Raw genomic sequence first — 20,491 nt, 5'->3', positions numbered from 1 at the left:
TGATCAGAAAGCATCTATAACATTTACAGCCACTGCCAGATCTTTGATCAGAAAGCATCTTTAACATTTACAACGCTTACAGTAGGCTTAAATCCCTGTCAGATCTTTTCACATATTGCTGTGAAAATGAGGAGGAAGATTCTACCCCTTTTAGGACTATAGAAAAGAATGAATTAATTGAGCTTCAACAAACCTACAAAGATGACGTAATGAAATAATAGAATCCTTTTTATTCCGTAAAACAAATTTACGAAAGAAAAAAAAATCAAAACTGATGTGGAGGAAAAGACAAATCAGTATAAGAGGAAGATAAACTATTCATGGATTGTCTGTTTTGATGTTGTTACTGTTTTTGAGATATTTTATTAATTGTTAATTATTTCTCATATCGTTTATCTATTTCCTTATTCCTTTCCTCACTGGGCTATTTTTCCCTGTTGGTGCCCTTGGGCTTATAGCATTTTGCTTTTCCAATTAGTGCTGTAGCTTAGCTAAGAAGAAGAAGAAGAAGAAGAAGAAGAAGAAGAAGAATCTTCGATACAATATAGGAACCCGGAACCATCGGAGACTTTCATATTCCTGAAGAAATTTCGGAATCATCAACTCCATCGCCGGATTTCCCGAATGTTTCTCTCTTCTCCATTCAGAAGACGGCGTTAAATAATAATAATAATAATAATAATAATAATAGTAATAAAAATAATAATAATAATAATAATAATAATAATAATGATAATAATAATAATAATAATAATAATAATAATAATCTTCGATGCAATATAGGAACCCGGAGCTATCCGGAGAATTGGTGATTCCGAAATTTCTGCAGGAATTTGAAAGTGTCCGGAGGGCTCAGGGTTCCTATATTGCATCGAAGATTATTATTATTATTATTATCATTATTATTATTATTATTTTATTATTATTATTATTATTATTATTATTATTATTGTGGTAGGAGACCCTCTTTTAGGCAGGTTGAGTTAAAAGTAATGGCTGCATCGGCAGAGTTTATTTTCTTATCCAATTTTTCTATTTTCCGGATAATTCTCTTCTCTAGAGCGCTACAATCAGCCAGCAGACTTGAAAAATTCATCAGTCGGGTGAATGACAAAATCGGGAAGACTTTTCAAGTATATTCTCACAAAATACAAGTAAAACTTTGGTACAGAATAGTAAAAACTACGACGCGTTTCGAGGATAAGTCCTTCCTCATCTTCTGGTAGAGAGTGAGTTGGATGCTGCAGTCGGGTGGTATTTATACCCAGGATCAGGATTAAAAGTGAAAGGGCTGGAATTTTCATCGGTTTTCATTGGTTGATCGGAGCTGATATGATATGGTGTCTGGTGTACGATGATCTCGGCCGGGAATACCAGTCTGTGACGTCATCGGGGGACCTGAGTTTTGATTGGCTGAGGTGCGCTCTGAGCCAGCCAGGCTGCTCTCCCGCTCAGAAAAGTGTCCCACGTGGCTGAGATCATGTCCTACTTCGGCGTCAAAATTCGGGGTATTTTCATGGTTGGTAGTATCTTCATTAGGTCCTCCTTGATGGGGGTTTCTTGATGTATCAATACGACGGCTTGACGGTAACAAAAACATCTCTTGGGTCGTATTAAGGGTGGGTTTATCTCGCTGTATCAGTAGAGCTTCTAGGATGCGTAGACGTCGACTATCTGGGGCGCTACCGATAATCTTGGTGTTACTGACGATATCAGCTCGACAAATAGGGGTGTTATGTCTTTGTAGGGCATGATTCTTTATAGCCCCTTGCTGTACGTGGCAAGAAATTCTCTTGGAAAGACGCATAGTTGTCATGCCAATATAATTCCCGGCCGAGATCATCGTACACCAGACACCATATCATATCAGCTCCGATCAACCAATGAAAACCGATGAAAATTCCAGCCCTTTCACTTTTAATCCTGATCCTGGGTATAAATACCACCCGACTGCAGCATCCAACTCACTCTCTACCAGAAGATGAGGAAGGACTTATCCTCGAAACGCGTCGTAGTTTTTACTATTCTGTACCAAAGTTTTACTTGTATTTTGTGAGAATATACTTGAAAAGTCTTCCCGATTTTGTCATTCACCCGACTGATGAATTTTTCAAGTCTGCTGGCTGATTGTAGCGCTCTAGAGAAGAGAATTATCCGGAAAATAGAAAAATTGGATAAGAAAATAAACTCTGCCGATGCAGCCATTATTATTATTATTATTATTATTATTATTATTATTTAACGCCGTCTTATGAATAGAAAGGAGAGAAATGGCCGGGAAATCTGGCGATGGAGTTGATGATTCCAAAATTTCTTCGGGAATATGAAAGTCTCCAGAGAGATCGTACAGCGGCAACAAAAGTTTTTTTTTTTTTCTTCAAACTAATGCTGATACAGACCCCAGTATCTGTGTTATTGAATATGGCTTACTTAGTAAACAAAGCGATTTCGCAGTTTATGGATATTATCGGGACAATTAAAGGAAAATTGAACTGGCCTCAAATGGCAGATTCGGCCCTTCTGGAGCAGAATCTCGCTTGCGAGGATATGACGTTAGAACTTCAGGGACAGCTGCGAGCTCTTCAGGAGTCGCGGGTTTTCAAATGGTTTTCGTGGCTACTCCCAGAGGCGCCGCGCTTTGAAGACTGCCAAGAAGTCGCTTCTCAGGATGGATTCCTCGGCAGGTGGCTGCGGCGCTGTCCTTGGGTTGGGGGCTTGTGGGAAGTCCGCGAGGAACTACAGCGGTGCGAACTTGGTTTGCATCAGATGGAGGGAGAAGCTTTAAGATTCAAAGACGAATTGAAATCAACGTGGTTCGTTGGCAAGCTTCTCCCCGAATTTGACTTGGGAGGAAGGATGGAAGAATCCCTTTCTATTGGAAATAGGAACTACTACATCGGTGGTATGGCTGCGGCTTCCGTCATATTCGGCGGAATTATGCTTGCCTGGAGGAGGAGGAGGATGGCTGAAGAAGACGTGGACAGCAGCTCTTTCGAAGAACATGTTCCAGAATTGGAGCACTTAGGCGAAGATCTGTTGGACGGAAATGAACAGGAAATGGAAACCGAACAGACTACGCTCTTGCAAAATCTCAAGGATGAAAATGATGAGTTAAAAAGACAAATTGAAGAAATGGGGAGAATAGTAGAAATAGACACAAAAATGAAAAATAAACAAGTCAACGAATTGAAAAATGAGATAGACGAATTAAAGAGAGAAAAAGAAAAGCTGGAAAGTGAGTGTGTCGGAAAAGACATCCAGTTGACAGAGCATGGAAATTTGCTGGACATTCTCAGGAAGGAGAATACAGAAATGAAGAAGGAAGAAATTCAAAAGAGAGAAGAGGTCAGCGAATTGAAAAAGGAGATAGACGAATTAAAGAGAGAAAAAGAAAAGCTGGAAAGTGAGTGTGTTGGAAAAGACATCCAGTTGACAGAGCATGGAAATTTGCTGGACATTCTCAGGAAGGAGAATACAGAAATGAAGAAGGAAGAAATTCAAAACAAAGAAGAGGTCAGCGAATTGAAAAATGAGATAGACGAATTAAAGAGAGAAAAAGAAAAGCTGGAAAGTGAGTGTGTCGGAAAAGACATCCAGTTGACAGAGCATGGAAATTTGATGGAATTTCTCAGGAAGGAGAATACAGAAATGAAGAAGGAAGAAATTCAAAACAAAGAAGAGGTCAGCGAATTGAAAAAGGAGATAGACGAATTAAAGAGAGAAAAAGAAAAGCTGGAAAGTCAGTGTGTCGGAAAAGACATCCAGTTGACAGAGCATGGAAATTTGCTGGACATTCTCAGGAAGGAGAATACAGAAATGAAGAAGGAAGAAATTCAAAAGAGAGAAGAGGTCAGCGAATTGAAAAAGGAGATAGACGAATTAAAGAGAGAAAAAGAAAAGCTGGAAAGTGAGTGTGTTGGAAAAGACATCCAGTTGACAGAGCATGGAAATTTGCTGGACATTCTCAGGAAGAATACAGAAATGAAGAAGGAAGAAATTCAAAACAAAGAAGAGGTCAGCGAATTGAAAAAGGAGATAGACGAATTAAAGAGAGAAAAAGAAAAGCTGGAAAGTCAGTGTGTCGGAAAAGACATCCAGTTGACAGAGCATGGACATTTGCTGGACATTCTCAGGAAGGAGAATACAGAAATGAAGAAGGAAGAAATTCAAAACAAAGAAGAGGTCAGCGAATTGAAAAAGGAGATAGACGAATTAAAGAGAGAAAAAGAAAAGCTGGAAAGTGAGTGTGTTGGAAAAGACATCCAGTTGACAGAGCATGGACATTTGCTGGACATTCTCAGGAAGGAGAATACAGAAATGAAGAAGGAAGAAATTCAAAACAAAGAAGAGGTCAGCGAATTGAAAAAGGAGATAGACGAATTAAAGAGAGAAAAAGAAAACCTGGAATGTGAGTGTGTCGGAAAAGACATCCAGTTGACAGAGCATGGAAATTTGCTGGACATTCTCAGGAAGGAGAATACAGAAATGAAGAAGGAAGAAATTCAAAACAAAGAAGAGGTCAGCGAATTGAAAAAGGAGATAGACGAATTAAAGAGAGAAAAATATAAGCTGAAATCTGAGTGCGTCGGAAAAGACATCCAGATGAAAGAGCAACGAAATTTGTTTGAAATTCTCAAAAAAGAGAATGAGAAAGGGAAGAAAAATCTAATTGAGAAAACGGTAAACTTGAATAAATTGAAAAATGAAGTGGGCAAATTAAAGGCAGAAAAGACGAAATTGGAATCTGAATGTGTCCAAACCGAGATTCAGAAGAAGAGACTGGAAAATTTGCTGGAAAAACTTAGAAAGGAAAATCAAAGTGGAAATGAATGGAAACAGGAATTTGAAGAACTGAAAGAAGAAAAGGAGAAACTTCAAGCAAAATTGGTGCAAGATTATGAAAAACTAGAATTTGTCTGCAAAATAAAAGACCTCAAAATAATGGAACAAAAAATGATGGCTGAAAAGTTTGAAAGAGAAAATGAAGAAATGAAAAAGGCGCAAAGTGAGAACACGGAACAACTGAATAAATTGAAAAGTGAACTTTGTGAACTTAAGGCAGAAAGGAAGCTAAAAGCTGAGAAGGAGGAAGAGCGTAAAACCGAGAATAAAGATGAACATAAGAGGAAAAGCTTATTAATGGCTGGATTAAGTGCGCAGATGAATAATAAGCCCAAAGAGGCTGTAGATATCTTCACCCAAGCCTTGGCTGTGGAGACTGACAACGACGAAGGAAGGGCTCTTCTGCATGTCCTTCGAGCTGAAGCGAACGCAGCCACTGAGAAGCCTCCTAATATGGATATTGTATTAGACTGCTCCATGGCCATCGAGAAAGGATGTGAAGGATGGAAAGCGTACATGTTACGAGGGCGGTACCTCGTCAAACTTGGTATTTTCGATGCGGCCCTGAAGGACTTCGAAACGGTGAAAGTGAAGAAAAATGAGAAATTTTCAAAATTCGTTGAAGATACTAAGGCACTGCAGAAGGAATGGGAAGAAAAAGGATACTATGAGATCCTGGGTTTGGAAAAGACAGCCACGAAGGCAGAGGTTATAAAATCCTTCAGGGACCTGTCTATGGTGTTCCACCCAGACAGACATCGGGACAAACCCGAATTCCTACAGGAGGCATTCGAGGAGAAGTACAAAAAGGTGGTCAACGCAAAACTGATTCTGGTGGACGAAAGGAACCGAAGAGATTATGACGAAGAGCTACGCCATCAGGAAGAATATGAACACTGGGAGAAGAGTGGCGGCCAATGGAATCGTCAGGAGCCAGGCCAGTGGAACCACGGGCGGCAGTACCATCAAGGACGCCCCAGATGGGAAGGGCATAGGCAGTACAATCAAGGACCAAGAAAGGAACAACATCGTCAAGGGAACAACCAACGATATTATTATTAAGGATATCGCAATGTGTAAAGGAACGATCATTGCAGTTTAGTGCAGTGAGCGTGAAAAAAAAATGAAAATGAAAAAAAAAAAATTAAAAAATTAAATCCAAAAAAAAAAAAAAACCGAAAATCCAAAAAAAAAAATAAAAAACCAAAAATCCAAAAAAAATATATATATTGTGGAAACATATTTTTAGGATAAGTTTCAGTTGAATTTTTCAGTTTAGTGCTGTGAACCGAAAAGAAAAAGTGTAGTGGAAACTATTTTTAGAATAAGTTTCAGTTGAGTTTTAGTTTAGTTTAGTTTTGTAAGGAAATAAGTTTTCCTGTAACAGCCATTGAGAGACGGACAGTCAATGCCAAGTGGAGTTCGGCCTTCCAGACCAAATGGAATAATCTACAAGATGGACTCAGCAGAGGGAAGAAGTCCCACTTGTTTTGGAATGCACTGTTCCTTGATAAAGATTCACCTGTACTGTTTCTTTATCAGGTGGACAGATGCAGAAGAAACAAGTATGACTTCTTTTAGTATGTTGTGCCCCCTCAAGAAGCTTCCATTATCCTGGAATAGTGGATCAGGAAAATGTTTAGTGCTGTGAACAGGAAAAACATAGGAAAAGGCAGTTTAGTGCAGTGAACATAGAAAAAATTAATCTCCAAAAATAATTAAAAAATTGAAAAATGAAAAAAAAAATATAAAACAAAAAATCTAAAAAAAATAAAAAAACAAAAATCCAAAAAAATATAAAAAACCAAAAATCCAAAAAAAAAAATATATATATAGTGGAAACATTTTTAGGATAAGTTTCAGTTGAATTTTTCAGTTTAGTGCTGTGAATCGAAAAAAAATGTGTAGTGGAAACTATTTTTAGAATAAGTTTCAGTTGAGTTTTAGTTTAGTTTAGTTTTGTATGGAAATAAGTTTTCCATTGTGCTGGTGTAGTGGAACTGGAATATGTTTGCTGCTCTGAACACAGGAATAAATAAAAAATCCCAGAAATAAGGTGGATTCCAGCCCTCCAGATGTAAATGGAATAATCTACAAGATGGACTCAGCAGAGGGAAGAAGTCCCACTTGTTTTGGAATGCACTGTTCCTTGATAAAGATTCACCTGTACTGTTTCTTTATCAGGTGGACAGATGCAGAAAAAACAAGTATGACTTCTTTTAGTACGCTGTGTCCCCTCAAGAAGCTTCCATTATCCTGGAATAGTGGATCATGAAAATGTTTAGTGCTGTGAACAGGAAAAACATAGAAATGGCAGTTTAGTGCAGTGAACATAGAAAAAATGAATCTCCAAAAATGATTAAAAAATTGAAAAATGAAAAAAAAATATAAAACAAAAAATCCAAAAAAAATAAAAAACCAAAAATCCAAAAAATTATAAAAAAACCAAAAATCCAAAAAAAATATATATATAGTGGAAACATATTTTTAGGATAAGTTTCAGTTGAATTTTTCAGTTTAGTGCTGTGAACTGAAAAAAAATGTGTAGTGGAAACTATTTTTAGTACGTTGTGTTCCTTCAAGAAGCTTCCATTGTGCTGGTGTAGTGGAACAGGAATATGTTTGCTGCTCTGAACACAGGAATAAATAAAAAATCCCAGAAATAAGGTGGATTCCAGCCCTCCAGATGTAAATGGAATAATCTACAAGATGGATTCAGCAGAGGGAAGAAGTCCCACTTGTTTTGGAATGCACTGTTCCTTGATAAAGATTCACTTGTACTGTTTCTTTATCAGGTGGACAGATGCAGAAGAAACAAGTATGACTTCTTTTAGTACGCTGTGTCCCTTCAAAAAGCTTCCATTGTGCTGGTGTAGTGGAACAGGAATATGTTTGCTGCTCTAAACACAGGAATAGATAAAACATCCAAGAAATAAGATGGATTCCAGCCCTCCAGATGTAATTAGAATAATCTACAAGATGGATTCAGCAGAGGGAAGAAGTCCTCCTTGTTTTGGAATGCACTGTTCCTTGATAAAGACTCATTTGTACTGTTTCTTTATCAGGTGGACAGATGCAGAAGAAACAAGTATGACTTCTTTTAGTACGCTGTGTCCCCTCAAGAAGATTCCATTATCCTGGAATAGTGGATCAGGAAAATGTTCAGTGATGTGAACAGGAAAAACATAGGAAATGGCAGTTTAGTGCAGTGAACATAGAAAAAATTAATCTCCAAAAATTATTAAAAAATTGAAAAATGAAAAAAAAATATAAAACAAAAAATCCAAAAAAAATTAAAAACCAAAAATCAAAAAAAAATATAAAAAACCAAAAATCCAAAAAAAAAATATATATAGTGGAAACATATTTTTAGGATAAGTTTCAGTTGAATTTTTCAGTTTAGAACTGTGAACTGAAAAAAAAATGTGTAGTGGAAACTATTTTTAGTACGTTGTGTTCCTTCAAGAAGCTTCCATTGTGCTGGTGTAGTGGAACAGGAATATGTTTGCTGCTCTGAACACAGGAATAAATAAAAAATCCCAGAAATAAGGTGGATTCCAGCCCTCCAGATGTAAATGGAATAATCTACAAGATGGATTCAGCAGAGGGAAGAAGTCCCACTAGTTTTGAAATGCACTGTTCCTTGATAAAGACTCACTTGTACTGTTTCTTTATGAGGTGGACAGATGCAGAAAAAACAAGTATGACTTCTTTTAGTATGTTGTGCCCCCTCAAGAAGATTCCATTATCCTGGAATAGTGGATCATGAAAATGTTTAGTGCTGTGAACAGGAAAAACATAGGAAAAGGCAGTTTAGTGCAGTGAACATAGAACAAATGAATCTCCAAAAATGATTAAAAAAATTGAAAAATGAAAAAAAAAAATATAAAAAAAATCCAAAAAAAATAAAAAACAAAAAATCCAAAAAAAAAATAAAAAACAAAAAATCCAAAAAATATGAAAAACCAAAAAAAAAAAAAAAATATATATATATATATATATATATAGTGGAAACATATTTTTAGGATAAGTTTCAGTTGAATTTTTCAGTTTAGTGCTGTGAACTGAAAAAAAATGTGTAGTGGAAACTATTTTTAGTACGTTGTGTTCCTTCAAGAAGCTTCCATTGTGCTGGTGTAGTGGAACAGGAATATGTTTGCTGCTCTGAACACAGGAATAAATAAAAAAATCCCAGAAATAAGGTGGATTCCAGCCCTCCAGATGTAAATGGAATAATCTACAAGATGGACTCAGCAGAGGGAAGAAGTCCCACTTGTTTTGGAATGCACTGTTCCTTGATAAAGATTCACTTGTACTGTTTCTTTATCAGGTGGACAGATGCAGAAGAAACAAGTATGACTTCTTTTATTATGCTGTGTCCCCTCAAGAAGCTTGCATTATCCTGGAATAGTGGATCATGAAAATGGTTAGTGCTGTGAACAGGAAAAACATAGGAAATGGCAGTTTAGTGCAGTGAACATAGAAAAAATGAATCTCCAAAAATGATTAAAAAATTGAAAAATGAAAAAAAAAATATAAAACAAAAAATCCAAAAAAAATAAAAAACAAAAAATCCAAAAAAAATATAAAAAACAAAAAATCCAAAAAAAAAAATATATATATAGTGGAAACATATTTTTAGGATAAGTTTCAGTTGAATTTTTCAGTTTAGTGCTGTGAATCGAAAAAAAATGTGTAGTGGAAACTATTTTTAGAATAAGTTTCAGTTGAGTTTTAGTTTATTTTAGTTTTAGTTTAGTTTTGTATGGAAATAAGTTTTCCATTGTGCTGGTGTAGTGGAACTGGAATATGTTTGCTGCTCTTAACACAGGAATAAATAAAACATCCAAGAAATAAGGTGGATTCCAGCCCTCCAGATGTAAATGGAATAATCTACAAGATGGATTCAGCAGATGGAAGAAGTCCCACTTGTTTTGGAATGCACTGTTCCTTGATAAAGATTCACCTGTACTGTTTCTTTATCAGGTGGACAGATGCAGAAAAAACAAGTATGACTTCTTTTATTATGCTGTGTCCCCTCAAGAAGCTTCCATTATCCTGGAATAGTGGATCATGAAAATGTTTAGTGCTGTGAACAGGAAAAACATAGGAAATGGCAGTTTAGTGCAGTGAACATAGAAAAAATGAATCTCCAAAAATGATTAAAAAATTGAAAAATGAAAAAAAAATATAAAACAAAAAATCCAAAAAAAATAAAAAACCAAAAATCCAAAAAAATATAAAAAACCAAAAATCCAAAAAAAAATATATATATATATAGTGGAAACATATTTTTAGGATAAGTTTCAGTTGAATTTTTCAGTTTAGTGCTGTGAATCGAAAAAAAATGTGTAGTGGAAACTATTTTTAGAATAAGTTTCAGTTGAGTTTTAGTTTATTTTAGTTTTAGTTTAGTTTTGTATGGAAATAAGTTTTCCATTGTGCTGGTGTAGTGGAACTGGAATATGTTTGCTGCTCTGAACACAGGAATAAATAAAACATCCAAGAAATAAGGTGGATTCCAGCCCTCCAGATGTAAATGGAATAATCTACAAGATGGATTCAGCAGATGGAAGAAGTCCCACTTGTTTTGGAATGCACTGTTCCTTGATAAAGATTCACTTGTACTGTTTCTTTATCAGGTGGACTGATGCAGAAGAAACAAGTATGACTTCTTTTAGTACGCTGTGTCCCCTCAAGAAGATTCCATTATCCTGGAATAGTGGATCAGGAAAATGTTCAGTGCTGTGAACAGGAAAAACATAGGAAATGGCAGTTTAGTGCAGTGAACATAGAAAAAATGAATCTCCAAAAATGATTAAAAAATTGAAAAATGAAAAAAAAATATAAAACAAAAAATCCAAAAAAAATAAAAAACCAAAAATCCAAAAAATTATAAAAAAACCAAAAATCCAAAAAAAAATATATATATAGTGGAAACATATTTTTAGGATAAGTTTCAGTTGAATTTTTCAGTTTAGTGCTGTGAACTGAAAAAAAATGTGTAGTGGAAACAATTTTTAGTACGTTGTGTTCCTTCAAGAAGCTTCCATTGTGCTGGTGTAGTGGAACAGGAATATGTTTCCTGCTCTAAACACAGGAATAGATAAAACATCCAAGAAATAAGATGGATTCCAGCCCTCCAGATGTAAATGGAATAATCTACAAGATGGATTCAGCAGAGGGAAGAAGTCCTCCTTGTTTTGGAATGCACTGTTCCTTGATAAAGACTCACTTGTACTGTTTCTTTATCAGGTGGACAGATGCAGAAGAAACAAGTATGACTTCTTTTAGTACGCTGTGTCCCCTCAAGAAGATTCCATTATCCTGGAATAGGGGATCAGGAAAATGTTCAGTGCTGTGAACAGGAAAAACATAGGAAATGGCAGTTTAGTGCAGTGAACATAGAAAAAATTAATCTCCAAAAATTATTAAAAAATTGAAAAATGAAAAAAAAAATATAAAACAAAAAATCCAAAAAAAATTAAAAACCAAAAATCCAAAAAAAATATAAAAAACCAAAAATCCAAAAAAATATATATATAGTGGAAACATTTTTAGGATAAGTTTCAGTTGAATTTTTCAGTTTAGAACTGTGAACTGAAAAAAAATGTGTAGTGGAAACTATTTTTAGTACGTTGTGTTCCTTCAAGAAGCTTCCATTGTGCTGGTGTAGTGGAACAGGAATATGTTTGCTGCTCTGAACACAGGAATAAATAAAAAATCCCAGAAATAAGGTGGATTCCAGCCCTCCAGATGTAAATGGAATAATCTACAAGATGGATTCAGCAGAGGGAAGAAGTCCCACTAGTTTTGGAATGCACTGTTCCTTGATAAAGATTCACTTGTACTGTTTCTTTATCAGGTGGACAGATGCAGAAAAAACAAGTATGACTTCTTTTAGTATGTTGTGCCCCCTCAAGAAGATTCCATTATCCTGGAATAGTGGATCATGAAAATGTTTAGTGCTGTGAACAGGAAAAACATAGGAAAAGGCAGTTTAGTGCAGTGAACATAGAACAAATGAATCTCCAAAAATGATTAAAAAATTGAAAAATGAAAAAAAAAATATAAAACAAAAAATCCAAAAAAAATAAAAAACAAAAAATCCAAAAAAAAATAAAAAACAAAAAATCCAAAAAAATATAAAAAACCAAAAAAAAAAATATATATATATATAGTGGAAACATATTTTTAGGATAAGTTTCAGTTGAATTTTTCAGTTTAGTGCGGTGAACTGAAAAAAAATGTGTAGTGGAAACTATTTTTAGTACGTTGTGTTCCTTCAAGAAGCTTCCATTGTGCTGGTGTAGTGGAACAGGAATATGTTTGCTGCTCTGAACACAGGAATAAATAAAAAAATCCCAGAAATAAGGTGGATTCCAGCCCTCCAGATGTAAATGGAATAATCTACAAGATGGACTCAGCAGAGGGAAGAAGTCCCACTTGTTTTGGAATGCACTGTTCCTTGATAAAGATTCACTTGTACTGTTTCTTTATCAGGTGGACAGATGCAGAAGAAACAAGTATGACTTCTTTTATTATGCTGTGTCCCCTCAAGAAGCTTCCATTATCCTGGAATAGTGGATCAGGAAAATGTTTAGTGCTGTGAACAGGAAAAACATAGGAAATGGCAGTTTAGTGCAGTGAACATAGAAAAAATGAATCTCCAAAAATGATTAAAAAATTGAAAAATGAAAAAAAAATATAAAACAAAAAATCCAAAAAAAATAAAAAACAAAAAATCCAAAAAAATATAAAAAACCAAAAATCCAAAAAAAAAAATATATATTTATAGTGGAAACATATTTTTAGGATAAGTTTCAGTTGAATTTTTCAGTTTAGTGCTGTGAATCGAAAAAAAATGTGTAGTGGAAACTATTTTTAGAATAAGTTTCAGTTGAGTTTTAGTTTATTTTAGTTTTAGTTTAGTTTTGTATGGAAATAAGTTTTCCATTGTGCTGGTGTAGTGGAACTGGAATATGTTTGCTGCTCTGAACACAGGAATAAATAAAACATCCAAGAAATAAGGTGGATTCCAGCCCTCCAGATGTAAATGGAATAATCTACAAGATGGATTCAGCAGATGGAAGAAGTCCCACTTGTTTTGGAATGCACTGTTCCTTGATAAAGATTCACCTGTACTGTTTCTTTATCAGGTGGACAGATGCAGAAAAAACAAGTATGACTTCTTTTATTATGCTGTGTCCCCTCAAGAAGCTTCCATTATCCTGGAATAGTGGATCAGGAAAATGTTTAGTGCTGTGAACAGGAAAAACATAGGAAATGGCAGTTTAGTGCAGTGAACATAGAAAAAATGAATCTCCAAAAATGATTAAAAAATTGAAAAATGAAAAAAAAAATATAAAACAAAAAATCCAAAAAAAATAAAAAACCAAAAATCCAAAAAAAATATAAAAAACCAAAAATCCAAAAAAAAATATATATATAGTGGAAACATATTTTTAGGATAATTTTCAGTTGAATTTTTCAGTTTAGAACTGTGAACTGAAAAAAAATGTGTAGTGGAAACTATTTTTAGTACGTTGTGTTCCTTCAAGAAGCTTCCATTGTGCTGGTGTAGTGGAACAAGAATATGTTTGCTGCTCTGAACACAGGAATAAATAAAACATCCAAGAAATAAGGTGGATTCCAGCCCTCCAGATGTAAATGGAATAATCTACAAGATGGATTCAGCAGATGGAAGAAGTCCCACTAGTTTTGGAATGCACTGTTCCTTGATAAAGATTCACCTGTACTGTTTCTTTATCAGGTGGACAGATGCAGAAGAAACAAGTATGACTTCTTTTAGTATGCTGTGTCCCCTCAAGAAGATTCCATTATCCTGGAATAGTGGATCAGGAAAATGTTTAGTGCTGTGAACAGGAAAAACATAGGAAAAGGCAGTTTAGTGCAGTGAACATAGAAAAAATGAATCTCCAAAAATAATTAAAAAATTGAAAAATGAAAAAAAAATATAAAACAAAAAATCTAAAAAAAATAAAAAAACAAAAATCCAAAAAAAATATAAAAAACCAAAAATCCAAAAAAAAAAATATATATATAGTGGAAACATTTTTAGGATAAGTTTCAGTTGAATTTTTCAGTTTAGTGCTGTGAATCGAAAAAAATGTGTAGTGGAAACTATTTTTAGAATAAGTTTCAGTTGAGTTTTAGTTTAGTTTAGTTTTGTATGGAAATAAGTTTTCCATTGTGCTGGTGTAGTGGAACTGGAATATGTTTGCTGCTCTGAACACAGGAATAAATAAAAAATCCCAGAAATAAGGTGGATTCCAGCCCTCCAGATGTAAATGGAATAATCTACAAGATGGATTCAGCAAAGGGAAGAAGTCCCACTTGTTTTGGAATGCACTGTTCCCTGATAAAGATTCACTTGTACTGTTTCTTTATCGGGTGGACAGATGCAGAAGAAACAAGTATGGCTTCTTTTAGTATGCTGTGTCCCCTCAAGAAGCTTCCATTATCCTGGAATAGTGGATCATGAAAATGTTTAGTGCTGTGAACAGGAAAAACATAGAAATGGCAGTTTAGTGCAGTGAACATAGAAAAAATGAATCTCCAAAAATGATTAAAAAATTGAAAAATTAAAAAAAAATATAAAACAAAAAATCCAAAAAAAATAAAAAACCAAAAATCCAAAAAATTATAAAAAAACCAAAAATCCAAAAAAAATATATATATAGTGGAAACATATTTTTAGGATAAGTTTCAGTTGAATTTTTCAGTTTAGTGCTGTGAACTGAAAAAAAATGTGTAGTGGAAACTATTTTTAGTACGTTGTGTTCCTTCAAGAAGCTTCCATTGTGCTGGTGTAGTGGAACAGGAATATGTTTGCTGCTCTGAACACAGGAATAAATAAAAAATCCCAGAAATAAGGTGGATTCCAGCCCTCCAGATGTAATTGGAATAATCTACAAGATGGATTCAGCAGAGGGAAGAAGTCCCACTTGTTTTGGAATGCACTGTTCCTTGATAAAGATTCACTTGTACTGTTTCTTTATCAGGTGGACAGATGCAGAAGAAACAAGTATGACTTCTTTTAGTACGCTGTGTCCCTTCAAGAAGCTTCCATTGTGCTGGTGTAGTGGAACTGGAATATGTTTGCTGCTCTGAACACAGGAATAAATAAAAGATCCAAGAAATAAGGTGGATTCCAGCCCTCCAGATGTAAATGGAATAATCTACAAGATGGATTCAGCAGAAGAAAGAAGTCCAACTTGTTTTGGAATGCACTGTTCCTTGATAAAGATTCACCTGTACTGTTTCTTTATCAGGTGGACAGATGCAGAAGAAACAAGTATGACTTCTTTTAGTACGCTGTGTCCCCTCAAGAAGATTCCATTATCCTGGAATAGTGGATCATGAAAATGTTTAGTGCTGTGAACAGTAAAAACATAGGAAATGGCAGTTTAGTGCAGTGAACATAGAAAATATTTATCTCCAAAAATGATTAAAAAATTTAAAAATTAAAAAAAAATATAAAACAAAAAATCCAAAAAAAAATAAAAAACCAAAAATCCAAAAAAATATAAAAAAACAAAAATCCAAAAAAAAAAAATATATATATAGTGGAAACATTTTAAGGATAAGTTTCAGTTGAATTTTTCAGTTTAGTGCTGTAAATCGAAAAAAAATGTGTAGTGGAAACTATTTTTAAAATAAGTTTCAGTTGAGTTTTAGTTTAGTTTAGTTTAGTTTAGTTTTTAGTTTTAGTTTAGTTTTGTAAGGAAATAAGTTTTCCTGTAATAGCCCTTGAGAGACGGACAGTCAATGCCAAGTGGAGTTCGGCCTTCCAGACCAAATGGAATAATCTACAAGATGGACTCAGCAGAGGGAAGAAGTCCCACTTGTTTTGGAATGCACTGTTCCTTGATAAAGATTCACTTGTACTGTTTCTTTATCAGGTGGACAGATGCAGAAAAAACAAGTCAGACTTCTTTTAGTACGCTGTGTCCCCTCAAGAAGATTCCATTATCCTGGAATAGTGGATCAGGAAAATGTTTAGTGCTGTGAACAGGAAAAACATAGGAAATGGCAGTTTAGTGCAGTGAACATAGAAAAAATGAATCTCCAAAAATGATTAAAAAATTGAAAAATGAAAAAAAAAATATAAAACAAAAGATCCAAAAAAATAAAAAACCAAAAATCCAAAAAAATATAAAAAACCAAAAATCCAAAAAAAAAATATATATATATATATAGTGGAAACATTTTTAGGATAAGTTTCAGTTGAATTTTTCAGTTTAGTGCTGTGAATCGAAAAAAAATGTGTAGTGGAAACTATTTTTAGAATAAGTTTCAGTTGAGTTTTAGTTTAGTTTAGTTTTAGTTTAGTTTTGTATGGAAATAAGTTTTCCATTGTGCTGGTGTAGTGGAACTGGAATATGTTTGCTGCTCTGAACACAGGAATAAATAAAACATCCAAGAAATAAGGTGGATTCCAGCCCTCCAGATGTAAATGGAATAATCTACAAGATGGATTCAGCAGAGGGAAGAAGTCCCACTTGTTTTGGAATGCACTGTTCCTTGATAAAGATTCACCTGTACTGTTTCTTTATCAGGTGGACAGATGCAGAAAAAACAAGTATGACTTCTTTTAGTATGCTGTGTCCCCTCAAGAAGATTCCATTATCCTGGAATAGTGGATCATGAAAATGTTTAGTGCTGTGAACAGGAAAAACATAGGAAAAGGCAGTTTAGTGCAGTGAACATAGAAAAAATGAATCTCCAAAAATAATTAAAAAATTGAAAAATGAAAAAAAAAATATAAAACAAAAAATCTAAAAAAAAAATAAAAAACAAAAAATCCAAATAAAATATAAAAAACCAAAAAATCCAAAAAAAAAAAAATATATATATATAGTGGAAACATTTTTAGGATAAGTATCAGTTGAATTTTTCAGTTTAGTGCTGTGAATCGAAAAAAAATGTGTAGTGGAAACTATTTTTAGAATAAGTTTCAGTTGAGTTTTAGTTTATTTTAGTTTTAAATTAGTTTTTTATGGAAATAAGTTTTCCATTGTGCTGGTGTAGTGGAACTGGAATATGTTTGCTGCTCTGAACACAGGAATAAATAAAAAATCCCAGAAATAAGGTGGATTCCAGCCCTCCAGATGTAAATGGAATAATCTACAAGATGGGCTCAGCAGAGGGAAGAAGTCCCACTTGTTTTGGAATGAACTGTTCCTTGATAAAGATTCACTTGTACTGTTTCTTTATCAGGTGGACAGATGCAGAAGAAACAAGTATGACTTCTTTTAGTACGCTGTGTCCCCTCAAGAAGATTCCATTATCCTGGAATAGTGGATCAGGAAAATGTTTAGTGCTGTGAACAGGAAAAACATAGGAAAAGGCAGTTTAGTGCAGTGAACATAGAAAAAATGAATCTCCAAAAATAATTAAATAATTGAAAAATGAAAAAAAATATAAAACAAAAAATCTAAAAAAAAATAAAAAACCAAAAATCCAAAAAAAAATATAAAAAACCAAAAATCCAAAAAAGAATATATATATATATATATATATATATATATATATATATAGTGGAAACATTTTTAGGATAAGTTTCAGTTGAATTTTTCAGTTTAGTGCTGTGAACTGAAAAAAAATGTGTAGTGGAAACTATTTTTAGAATAAGTTTCAGTTGAGTTATAGTTTAGTTTAGTTTTAGTTTAGTTTTGTATGGAAATAAGTTTTCCATTGAAAAATGAAAAAAAAAATATAAAAAAAAAAAAATAAAAAAATAAATGAAAAACCAAAAATCCAAAAAAAATATAAAAAACCAAAAATCCAAAAAAAATATAAAAAACCAAAAATCCAAAAAAAAAATATATATATAGTTGAAACATATTTTTAGGATAAGTTTCAGTTGAATTTTTCAGTTTAGTGCTGTGAACTGAAAAAAAATGTGTAGTGGAAACTATTTTTAGTACGTTGTGTTCCTTCAAGAAGCTTCCATTGTGCTGGTGTAGTGGAACTGGAATATGTTTGCTGCTCTGAACACAGGAATAAATAAAACATCCAAGAAATAAGGTGGATTCCAGCCCTCCAGATGTAAATGGAATAATCTACAAGATGGATTCAGCAGAGGGAAGAAGTCCCACTTGTTTTGGAATGCACTGTTCCTTGATAAAGATTCACTTGTACTGTTTCTTTATCAGGTGGACAGATGCAGAAGAAACAAGTATGACTTCTTTTAGTACGCTGTGTCCCTTCAAGAAGCTTCCATTGTGCTGGTGTAGTGGATCAGGAAAATTTTAGTGCCGTGATCAGGAAAAAAATAGGAAATGGCAGTTTAGTGCAGTGAACATAGAAAAAATGAATCTCCAAAAATGATTAAAAAATTGAAAAATGAAAAAAAAAATATAACACAAAAAATCCAAAAAAAAAAAAAAAAAATCCAAAAAAATATAAAAAACCAAAAATCCAAAAAAAAAATATATATATATAGTGGAAACATATTTCTAGGATAAGAGTCAGTTGAATTTTTAGTTTAGTGCTGTGAATCGAAGAAAAAAATGTGTAGTGGAAACTATTTTTAGAATAAGTTTCAGTTGAGTTTTAGTTTAGTTTTGTAAGGAAATAAGTTTTCCTGTAATAGCCATTGAGAGACGGACATTCAATGCCAAGTGGAGTTCGGCCTTCCAGACTAAATGGAATAATCTACAAGATGGATTCAGCAGAGGGAAGAAGTCCCACTTGTTTTGGAATGCACTGTTCCTTGATAAAGATTCACTTGTACTGTTTCTTTATCAGGTGGACAGATGCAGAAGAAACAAGTATGACTTCTTTTAGTACGCTGTGTCCCTTCAAGAAGATTCCATTATCCTGGAATAGTGGATCAGGAAAATGTTTAGTGCTGTGAACAGGAAAAACATAGGAAATGGCAGTTTAGTGCAGTGAACATAGAAAAAATTAATCTTCAAAAATAATTAAAAAATTGAAAAATGAAAAAAAAATATAAAACAAAAAATCTAAAAAAAAATAAAAAACCAAAAATCAAAAAAATATAAAAAACCAAAAATCCAAAAAAAAATATATATATATAAATAGTGGAAACATTTTTAGGATAAGTTTCAGTTGAATTTTTCAGTTTAGTGCTGTGAATCGAAAAAAAATGTGTAGTGGAAACTATTTTTAGAATAAGTTTCAGTTGAGTTTTAGTTTATTTTAGTTTTAGTTTAGTTTTGTATAGAAATAAGTTTTCCATTGTGCTGGTGTAGTGGAACTGGATTATGTTTGCTGCTCTGAACACAGGAATAAATAAAACATCCAAGAAATAAGGTGGATTCCAGCCCTCCAGATGTAAATGGAATAATCTACAAGATGGATTCAGCAGAGGGAAGAAGTCCCACTTGTTTTGGAATGCACTGTTCCTTGATAAAGATTCACCTGTACTGTTTCTTTATCAGGTGGACAGATGCAGAAAAAACAAGTATGACTTCTTTTAGTACGCTGTGTCCCCTCAAGAAGCTTCCATTATCCTGGAATAGTGGATCATGAAAATCTTTAGTGCTGTGAACAGGAAAAACATAGGAAATGGCAGTTTAGTGCAGTGAACATAGAAAAAATGAATCTCCAAAAATGATTAAAAAATTGAAAAATGAAAAAAAAAATATAAAACAAAAAATCCAAAAAAAAATATAAAACAAAAAATCCAAAAAAAAATAAAAAACCAAAAATCCAAAAAAAAATATAAAAAACCAAAAATCCAAAAAAAAAATATATATATATATGGTGGAAACATATTTTTAGGATAAGTTTCAGTTGAATTTTTCAGTTTAGTGCTGTGAACTGAGAAATATTGTGTAGTGGAAACTATTTTTAGTACGTTGTGTTCCTTCAAGAAGCTTCCATTGTGCTGGTGTAGTGGAACAGGAATATGTTTGCTGCTCTGAACACAGGAATAAATAAAAGATCCAAGAAATAAGATGGATTCCATCCCTCCAGATGTAAATGGAATAATCTGCAATATGGACTCAGCAGAGGGAAGAAGTCCCACTTGTTTTGGAATGCACTGTTCCTTGATAAAGATTCACTTGTACTGTTTCTTTATCAGGTGGACAGATGCAGAAGAAACAAGTATGACTTCTTTTAGTATGCTGTGTCCCCTTAAGAAGATTCCATTATCCTGGAATAGTGGATCAGGAAAATGTTTAGTGCTGTGAACAGGAAAAACATAGGAAATGGCAGTTTAGTGCAGTGAACATAGAAAAAATGAATCTCCAAAAATGATTAAAAAATTGAAAAATGAAAAAAAAAAATATAAAATAAAAAATCCAAAAAAATAAAAAACCAAAAATCCCAAAAAAAACAAAAATATAAAAAACTAAAAATCCAAAAAAAATATATATATAGTGGAAACATATTTTTAGGATAAGTTTCAGTTGAATTTTTCAGTTTATTGCTGTGAACTGAAAAAAAATGTGTAGTGGAAACTATTTTTAGTACGTTGTGTCCCTTCAAGAAGCTTCCATTGTGCTGGTGTAGTGGAACAGGAATATGTTTGCTGCTCTGAACACAGGAATAAATAAAAAATCCCAGAAATAAGGTGGATTCCAGCCCTCCAGATGTAAATGGAATAATCTACAAAATGGATTCAGCAGATGGAAGAAGTCCACACTTTTTT

At 33.5% G+C, this 20,491-nt stretch overlaps 2 protein-coding genes across 2 annotated transcripts in view; one reads left to right on the top strand and one right to left on the bottom strand.

Moving 5' to 3' along the window:
• The window catches only part of LOC137653020 (ribosomal silencing factor RsfS-like protein, 312), a 124,955-nt gene extending 124,897 nt beyond the window's left edge, over positions 1–58 (bottom strand). The window contains exon 1 of the mRNA XM_068386410.1: positions 28–58. Coding sequence (XP_068242511.1) covers positions 28–58 — 31 coding nt within the window. The remainder of the gene's footprint in view (positions 1–27) is intronic.
• A 2,363-nt stretch (positions 59–2,421) lies between these two features.
• On the top strand, positions 2,422–5,904 carry LOC137653019 (trichohyalin-like). Its single transcript, XM_068386409.1, has 2 exons — positions 2,422–3,513; positions 3,700–5,904. The coding sequence occupies exons 1-2, from the start codon at positions 2,422–2,424 to the stop codon at positions 5,902–5,904; spliced, it is 3,297 nt and encodes a 1,098-aa protein (XP_068242510.1).
• Positions 5,905–20,491: the final 14,587 nt, after the last annotated feature.

This window comes from Palaemon carinicauda, chromosome 14 (assembly GCF_036898095.1).
Source record: "Palaemon carinicauda isolate YSFRI2023 chromosome 14, ASM3689809v2, whole genome shotgun sequence".
NCBI lineage: Eukaryota > Metazoa > Arthropoda > Malacostraca > Decapoda > Palaemonidae > Palaemon > Palaemon carinicauda.
This window is presented reverse-complemented; position numbering and strand designations above follow the sequence as displayed.